We start from the raw sequence: 9,238 nt of genomic DNA, 5'->3' as shown, positions 1-9,238 counted from the left end.
CAATATCCCACCAAGGTGGATCATGTTGACTAGAGTAAGGCGGACACTGAGTTGAGTAATACAAGGTCATTTCTGGATAAATTATTCCAACGAGGCCTAACAGAAGTGAGAGGCTGTCATTGAAAGATAGAACGTCCTGAGACCTGTGAAAATTAGACAGAACAAAGATGTCTTTGTCAATCTCTTCCTACCATTGAGGAATGGGAAGATCATCTTCTGGGAACATATAAAGGAACAAAGAGACTGACAATTCCCCAGATAATTAACCAGGAAGCCTATTCCACTTTACTACATTGCAGGAGGGAGAGGACCTGAGAGAGAACTGAATTCTCAAGACCATATTGCATGAAGCCCCCTCTATACATAGTTAGGATTGAGGAAGCATCTTCTAAGCAAGGAGGGAGGCTGTGCGAACAGGACAGGTTTTGGTTTTACTTCCCCATGAACTTAGACCACTGTGATAAGTACCACCACTACTAGCTGAGGCACAGTAATACTCAGCCTCATCCTCAGTCCGGAGTCCAGAGATGGTCAGGGAAGCTGTGTTGCCAGACTTGGAGCCAGAGAAGCGATCAGGGATCCCTGATGGCCGAGTATTTACTCTGTAAATCAGAGTTTTGGGGGCCATGCCAGGATACTGTTGGTACCAGGAGACATAATTATATTTTCCAATGTCATTGCTGGTTCCAGTACAAGAAATGGTAACTGTCTGTCCCAGAGTCCCAGACACTGAGGCCGGCTGAGTCAGGGTAGACTGGGCCCAGGAACCTAAAAAAAGGATAAATGCAATAGTTAGCTCTGTGCTGGGGCCTCAGGTGAACCTGAAGAGGAGAGAAAGGATCAGCTTAGATGTCCCCATGAACTCTTCCCTGGGGTCCTCACCTGTGCCCTGAGTGAGGAGACTGAGAAAGACCAGAGTCCAGGCCATGGTGGTGACTCCTCAATAGCACTGCCTTCTGAGACCCCCAATCCCAGGCTTGTGTCTCCCAGACCTCTATTATCTCCTCCCCTCCCTGCCTCAGGAAGGGCGTGGACTGCATGCAAATGTGCTTTCTGCACCTTCCTCTCCTCACCGGCTCTGATCTGACCCTTCATCCTAGATACTTGTACATCCTCGGTCAGTGAATCTTAGCTGAATAGACTCAAACACTTTGACATGTACCTTCTGAAGGTCAAGAATTTGAATTTTTATGCCTGATATGTCCAGAACAAAAGGATCTCCTGAAGACCTCATGCATGTGAGCCCCTGGACCCCTGGTATTCTGCAATACCATGTGCATTTCTCTGTGACCATGCAAGACTTGGAGCTCTTCCTTCTGTGCCCTCTGCTGGGCACCAACTTCTGAGGATCTCTCTACTGTTAAGGAAAGTGTCCCTGCCGATACCAATGGAAACATCTGCTGTGAGTTGGTGGTTGGTGCTGGGTTCTCCCCCAGCTGCAGGCTTGCCACGATCCCACCCATACTTGTTGGTGGTGATGGACATGCAACATTGAAACCCATCAGCTTGTCAGTCATCCCAGCTACTTAACCACATGCCATATTGAGGGTCAGGTCCACAGGTGAAAGCAAACCCTAGGAGGGAAAAAGGAGCACCTGCCAGGACATTCTGCACATTCCACTCATGAACAAGCCACTTGCCCTTCTTTAGCTGAAAATCTCAACCTGAGAAATGAAGAAGAAAGCTACACTGTCCATGGTACATTATCTAGTGAGAGATGAATCAGAATAGGGTTGTGTAGGGTTGATAATGAGACATTTCTCAGTGCCCAGAGGGTTATTTGTTAGAAGATTTATATTTTCCAGCTCTCCTTTCATTTATATTAGATCTATTCGTCTGACAGTAGACACATGTTTTATCTACTCAGTTTTACACCACCACTCACCCACTGGGAACCATAAAAGTAATCTCTTGACCTTGTACCAGTGAAGGAACAGAAGCATTGTGGAATATCCCTTCCTATTTCTTTCCTGTGAAAGTTTTAAAATTCATTTTCAATTTCCCCTTTTCCCTAATGCCTGTTTCCACAGGTAACATAGCCCAAATTGGAAGTACTGTTATCAGGCTCATTTTCCATTTAAGGCATAATGAGCAGACACCACAATTCCCCAATAAATGCTGCTGTAAGCCAAGAAATAATGCACGTGGGAGCTGTTTGAGTCCCTAGAACAAGCTCCTACAAGGCAGATTGGGAATGGCATTGACATTTCAAGTAACATAGAAACAATGCTGACTTTCCTCTTTTCCCTTGACAGTCTTGCCACCTGCCCTCAAGGCAGCTGGGAGCCAGGACCAAGCACCAGCTTGAGACAGGACTAGCCCATTGTTCTGGCTTGACATGTGAGAAAGATGATTTCTAACACTCAGAGCATGATTGGATAACCACTTTTTCTTTTCTTTTAGGGTTTCTTCTTTTCCTTCTCTATGCCCATTCAGAAAGGAAGTATTTGTATAGTGAGAAAAATAACAGTGATGAATTTGGGAACTTGCTTTTTGGCCCAAAGCACTATCCTCTCTGTCCTCGTGCAACAAGGCTCAGACATCAGCATTTTTATGGGAATTTCATAACAGTAGAAAGGAGCCAAAGATCCAGGTTTCTATCCACAAGACCAGAAGGAAGATCCAGGGACCTTGAAATACTTGGGAGATGGTAGAGGGGACAAGCCTGGGGAAACAATGCTGTAAGTTTTTTATGAGTTCGTGATTCATTTCGTGATTCATTTCTTTTTTTTTTTTTAAAGATTTTATTTATTTATGTGACAGAGAAACAGCCAGCGAGAGAGGGAACACAGCAGGAGGAGTGGGAGAGGAAGAAGCAGGCTCATAGCGGAGGAGCCTGATGTGGGACTCGATCCCGGTACGCCGGGATCACGCCCTGAGCCGAAGGCAGACGCTTTAACGACTGCGCTACCCAGGCGCCCCTCGTGATTCATTTCTAAGCCACACTTGTGCAGAGTCTGACACTAAGGAGGATGGAAAGATGAGGGTAAGAGAACTGGAAGGGACTTCCACCGACATCCCAGATGTGACCTGTGGAGCTCAATGTGTAGTTCCACTTAGGACAGATGCAAATAGCAGAACAAAGGTTTTGCAAAGTGTCTGACACAGAAATCACATTCCACAGAAGGCTCTTTGAAACTAGGAGCTTGGACCTGATTGGGTCAAGTATCTGCTAAAACAAAGAGTTCACTTGGGATTTACACAGGAATCCCAGTTTCATAACATAACACTGGATAGATTCAGGACAGGTGCCAAAATTACTCAGTATATGAAACAAGGAAAATCCCAGCTGGCCTGGAAAAGAAATATAATGATACTTAACCCAGTACAAAAGATAATTTGGATTTTCTCACAAAGACTTTCAACCAGCTACTTACAATCTGACACAAAAGAAGGGAGAATTTCTTTGAAAATTACCAGAGGGATAGTCCATGTCAGACAAGAAATAGAAGACATAATGAAGCACATCTCAAAAGTACATTATATGGAACTGACTACAGATTGGAAAAGAAAAGACTAATGACCTCAGGGTCATAGCATACAAAAGTATGCAATCTAAATTATGGAGGGAAAAAAAGATTTAGGGATCAATACTTATCAGAAAATTGTGGAACATCTTCAGGTGCCCCAAAATGCGTAGAATAGGGCATCCTAAAAGAGAAAAGAAGGACCATTAGGAGGAAACATGTGTTTCCAGAAGCTGAAAAAACCCCATGGACAAGAAACATGAAGAAAGGCACATTTTATCTCATTTGTGGAGGTGTGGACCCTTTGCCAGACAGCTGTTTGACTTGAATAACTATTGATTTCTTAGTAATTCATCAACAAAAGACTTTTGTCCCCTCATGATTCTCAACTGGTCATGAGTATCGAAATGATGATGGAGATGAAAACAAAAATTAGAATGAGTGCAGGTTATTACATAAACAGCTAAGTCTCTGTAACACCTCTCTCTAGTGTAGTAAGACAATAGTCCGTGTTCTACCAGCCCCTCCACAAACAGATTCTTCTCAGGAGAGCATAAAACATGGTGCTTTCTTGTCTGAGCTAGGTTTGTCTTCATAGGACAACGCACCAATGTCATGGTCAGTCAAGATGACACCCTCTCTCTCCCTCAAGAGAAGTGTCCAGGGACTCCTCCTGGAGGACATGCTGAGCCAGTTAGTAGAAAATTTGGGAGACCTAAATCCTGACAATATTCCTGCTAGATACTGAGTAACTGGTGCACATAGAGCAAGACCAGGTTTCCAGTTCTAGAAGTCTCTCATCTTCTCCCAGGGCCTTGTCGGTCCTCTTCAGTAGGTGCTGTGCTAAACTCCCAGGAAGCTCAAGCCACACTGACCCGGATGCTCTCTTAAGCTTAAGGTCTCCTGGGATCTCACCCAAAGGACACATTGTCCTTTCCTTTCTCAGCTAGTTTGTCGCTTTCTACTCACTATTTCAGATTCCCAAAAGTTTGGGGATGCATACCAAGGTGAAAATAATGTGTGGGAAATAAAAGGGGTGAATAATACCCTACACAATATACGAGTTAATTGCAGATAGGATAGACAGCTGATAGGTTTTATTTATTTATTTTTTTTAGGTGGCTCTGCTTCGAGTGGGTAGATGTGGTTTCCATTTATTTTTCCTTCTTAAAGTAAAAACATTTATTTTATGCACTTTTGTTTAGATATGATAAGCATCATAATGAAAGAATTTTGAAAGCAAACTCAAACAGACCTCAGCAATTTTCCTGTCCTTTACATAGAGCAGACTGTGAACAAATATAGAAGAGAGCATTGCCATGAGCAACAAGATGAAAAAGGAGAAAACACTACCCCTGTGGGTATTTTGTTTTTTGTGGAAATAAATTCACACAGACTCCTTGAGAAGAAACTCTAAAAGAGAACAAGTCAATGGTAGGACAAAGCCACTCTCCCGTGGTTCTGTTGTGGCTGTGGTCTGTGACCTCCCTCCTGGCTCACCCCAGCATGTTCAGGGCAGATCCAGAAGGCAGGTAAAATGGAAGGAAAGATGAGCCTGAATATGGAATGCTTTGGAGACACAAAGACAAGACAAGAATAGGCCAGGCTGCATCCTGAGTAATTCCCTACAAATGTGCCTTGACTCTAACAGTAAATACAAAACTAAAAAAAAAAAAAAAAAGGTTGGGTGGGAATGAAATTGTCTCTGATCACCAAGAAAGAAAGGCCTTGCTCTCCTTACTTTTCGTGTTTACCAAGAAAACATGAGTTGTAAATTTTTTCTCTGCCCTCAGTTAAATTACTTAATGTGTTTCGCACACATATAAGACCCTTTTCAGGTGTACAACCAAGGGATCACTGTCTCAAGTTCCTGAGACTCATCACTTTAAAATGAAAACAGCAAGGAAGAGAGTGTCCCTACTTTACCGATTCTTTGACAGATGAGAGAATCGGTCTAACATGACTGGGAACCTGGCTCCAAGATGCGAAGATACTTCCTGGCATGAATGTAAGAAATTGTTTTTCCTAGAAAGTTTGGATATTTACCACTAATGCTATGTATATGTTATAAATATTCTCTCCCATTCCATAAGTGGTCTTCACTTTGTGAAATTCCCAAGGCATCCACTCCATTCCTGACGTTTTGTTGGCTCACAAGTCACAAGGGGAAACCAGCTGTGCCCTGTACCAGTGTGAGCAATGGTGCAATTTAGAGTGAGACTTTCCCCAAGAACAGGTGGAGTGTGCTTACGTGGAGTCTCCACTTACTCTGCTCCCATCACTGAAGACTTAAAAGGAATGACCACCCTGGAACACATCACACAAGGAAGTGGAAGCTGACTCTGTCCCTAGAAAATTCATCAAGGGAATGTCTTCCTTTCGGACATCCTTGGAGGACAAGAGAGGGTGAAGAACTGAAGTCTCCTGACCACATTGCAAGAAGCCCCCTCTGCACAGGATTGGCAATCGTCTTCAGAGCAAGGAGGGAGCCTGTGAGCTCAGGATAGGTTTTGGTGTCACATCCCCATGAATTTCCACCACTGTGATAACTGTCACTGGCTGTATATGAGTCACAGTCATAATCAGCCTTAACCTCAGGTTGGAACCCAGAGATGGTCAGGGAGGCTGTGTTGTCAGAGCCAGAGCCAGGGAAACGATCAGGGATCCGTGAGGGCTGCTTAGTGACACAATGAATTACAGGTTTAAGAGTCAATCACAGGTGCGGTTGCTGCCAGGAGACATAGTCAGTTGCCCCAATATCACTGCTCATTCATGCACAGGAGATGGTGACGGTCCTTCCCAGTGCCCCAGGTACTGAGTGAGGCTGATTCAGGGCACACTGGGTCTAGGACACTGAAAAGTACAAAACACACCCTTTTTAATTCATTACTGGGCCCCAGTTAAGACTGAGGAGGAGAAATAGGAGTGCCCACATGTACCCATGGTCTCTTCTCTGGAGACCTCACCTCTGCCCTGAGTGAGGATGGTGAGGAGAACCAGAGCCTTAGTCGTGATGGAGAAACCCCAAGAGCACTGACTTCTGAGACCCCAACCTTAAGGCTGGGTGTCCCCCTCCTCTAATTCCCTTCCCCTGCTTGGAAGAGAAAGAGGCCTCCATGCAAATGTGCTTCCTGCACAAGCGTCTCCTCACCCCCTCTGATCTGACCCTTCATTCTAGGTATATCTGCATTCTGGGACAACAGAACTTAGCTGAAGGATTCCAGTACTTTGACATGGGTATTCTAGGACAGAGCTCATGTTTCTGCCCAGGAAATGCAGCCAGAATTAGAATGTCCCTTAGTTCCTACTGTGGGAATCCCCATATAGTTGAGAAATGATCCCATTCCTTTCTACTTGTGTTGTGCTGATTGAGCTTGGGGAAAATAACCAGAGGGGCTGGAGTTAGAGAGATTCATTCTTTCCTTGATAGGCTCCAAAAACAGAGTAGGGGATTGTTCACATTCCTTATCTCCTTCTTCTCTTCCTCAGTATTGTGGGTCCTCTTGCTTTTCAGTCCCCTTCCTTGCAGGACTCAAGGCTGAGGCCTGGTGGTGTCCATTGGCCTTTGATGCAGGGAACTTATTGGGGAATATTAGATTTCGATCACCCAACACACATGGTCCTCCTTTACATGACTCAGGAAGAATGTGCTCTTGGGTCTCTGCACAGGTCAGGGTAAATGTCAGTCATGACCTTCCCCAAATCCAGGTCCTTGCTGCCCCCTGTTGGTCACAGATGGTGTAAGCCAGCACCAGGGAAGGCTGCTGAGTGAGAGCTGGAATTCTTTTTCTTTCTTTCTCTTCCTTCCTTTCTTTCTTTCTTTCTTTCTTTCTTTCTTTCTTTCTTTCTTTCTTTCTTTCTTTCTTTCTTTCTTTCTTCTTCTTCTTCTTCTTCTTCTTCTTCTTCTTCTTTCTTTCTTTCTTTCTTTCTTTCTTTCTTCTTTCTTTCTTTCTTCTTTCTTTCTTTCTCTTTCTTTCTTATAATTATTGTTATTATATTATGTTAGTCAATATACAGTACATCCCTGATTTTTGATGTAAAGTTCAATGAATCATGAGTTGTGTATAACACCCAGTGCACCATGCAATACATGCCCTCCTTACTACCCATCACCAGCCTATCCCATTCCCGCACCCTCCTCCCCTCTGAAGCCCTCAGCTAGTTTCTCAGAGTCCATAGTCTCTCATAGTATCTGCTCTGCTCCTTCTCCTCTTATCTTCTTCCCCTCCCTGTCAGTACCAAATCATTAGATCCCTCTTAAATTCATCTTCCTCAAGAAAGGAATGGGTCACCTGCCACACCAGGTGCTTCAGACCCTATCTCTCAGAACCAGGTAGCTTGTCCCCCTGAACAGCCTTGTCACAGGGTTCGTGTTAGTGTGGCAGTTGTGGTCTCAGTGCTGAGGAAATATCAGAGGTCAAATTAAACCATCCCCTGAAAAAAGCCTGGATGAGAACTATGGCACAGGTGGAAAAAAGATATTCTTTACTTCTGTTGAAACAAAAAATATTGGGAGAGAGAAAGAGAAAGAGAGAGAGTTCAGTCAGCATCAGAAACAGCCAACGTAAACAGGAGCAATTTTCTAGGGTTTGTGAATTAGGTAGAAGGGAACTGGGGTCAGGATTACTCTAAAGAGTGTAACTCTCCGAGTTAATATCAGAGTGCATTTCTCTATCAGGTGGGGCAGAGGACATTCTTCACTTAACCTTGTCTGTACAGAGACTAACAAGTCATAACCGTGGACCTTCCTGGGGTAAAGTCCTTTCCATTCCCAGAGAGCTGCCTGACCTTGTGTGCTTTCTCATTAGGTGGTTTAAAGGGGAAATACCAAACAAGGCTCAATAGTCCCTTTCAGAAGAGACAGGACTTTCAGGAAACGGACTACGAATTGTCTGAAGTGTGAATTCCTAAAGAAACTACTGCACCTGCCCCAGAGAATAAGGGGCCTCCATAGAAATGTGCATCCAGATGTCGCCACGTTGTTGAGCAGCTTCAGGGCAAGTAGGGAGCCTTTGAACAGAGGGTAGGCTTTGGCCTCACTTCCTCATGAGATGGGATCACTGTGAAAAAGTGTAGCTACCTACCATATGAGTATCAGTAATACTCAACCTCGTTTTCAGCCTAGAGCCCAGAGATGGTCATGGAGGCCATGTTTCCAGATCTGGAGCCAGAGAAGGGATCAGGGTTCCTTGATCGCCGAGTATTTCCATTATAAATCAGGAGTTTGGGGGATGTGCCTGGGAGTTGCTGATACGAGGAGACAGAATTACCACTCCCAATGTTACTGCTGCTTCTGGCACAGGAGATGGTGATGGTCTGACAAACGAGGGACATTGAGAAAATGATTGAGTTCTCAATATGATTAGAAAAGAAGAATAATGCAAGAAAGAGGGAGGGGAGTAGGGTGGAGAAATACCTCATTGAAATCCAGAGAAAGGATTCAGGCTCTGAGCCTCTGGGAAAAGAGGACAGGAGTCAAGTTTGGCCTCAGGGACCCAGCTCCAGGGACTTCTCACCAGGGCAAGTCTGTGTGCTACAGGGGACACAGGATGTTCTCAGTCTGTCTCTTCGTGCACACTTTGTGACCTGACCACAGCTGTGTTCTTCCTGGGGCAAGGTCTCCTTATCCACAGCAAGAAACTTGTGTGTTTTTGTAAGAGGAGGTGGATTTGTAGAAAAACTGGTCAGCACTGACAGATCTTTCCAGGAATTTTATGGAATAGAGATGCTCTGATGACACCCTTTTCATGTCACTGTTCATACCACCTGAC

General features: G+C 44.5%; 1 gene segment (V, D, J or C); it reads right to left on the bottom strand.

Annotated features, from left to right (window-relative positions):
* Positions 1–388: 388 nt before the first annotated feature.
* On the bottom strand, positions 389–963 carry LOC130542422 (immunoglobulin lambda variable 2-14-like). The segment is given in 2 exon segments: positions 389–768; positions 883–963. Coding segments are annotated over 2 exon segments (426 nt in total).
* Between the last annotated feature and the right edge of the window lie 8,275 nt (positions 964–9,238).

Source organism: Ursus arctos, unplaced genomic scaffold (assembly GCF_023065955.2).
Source record: "Ursus arctos isolate Adak ecotype North America unplaced genomic scaffold, UrsArc2.0 scaffold_34, whole genome shotgun sequence".
NCBI lineage: Eukaryota > Metazoa > Chordata > Mammalia > Carnivora > Ursidae > Ursus > Ursus arctos.
Note: the sequence above shows the minus strand (reverse complement) of the source record. Positions and strands in the feature narration are given on the sequence as shown.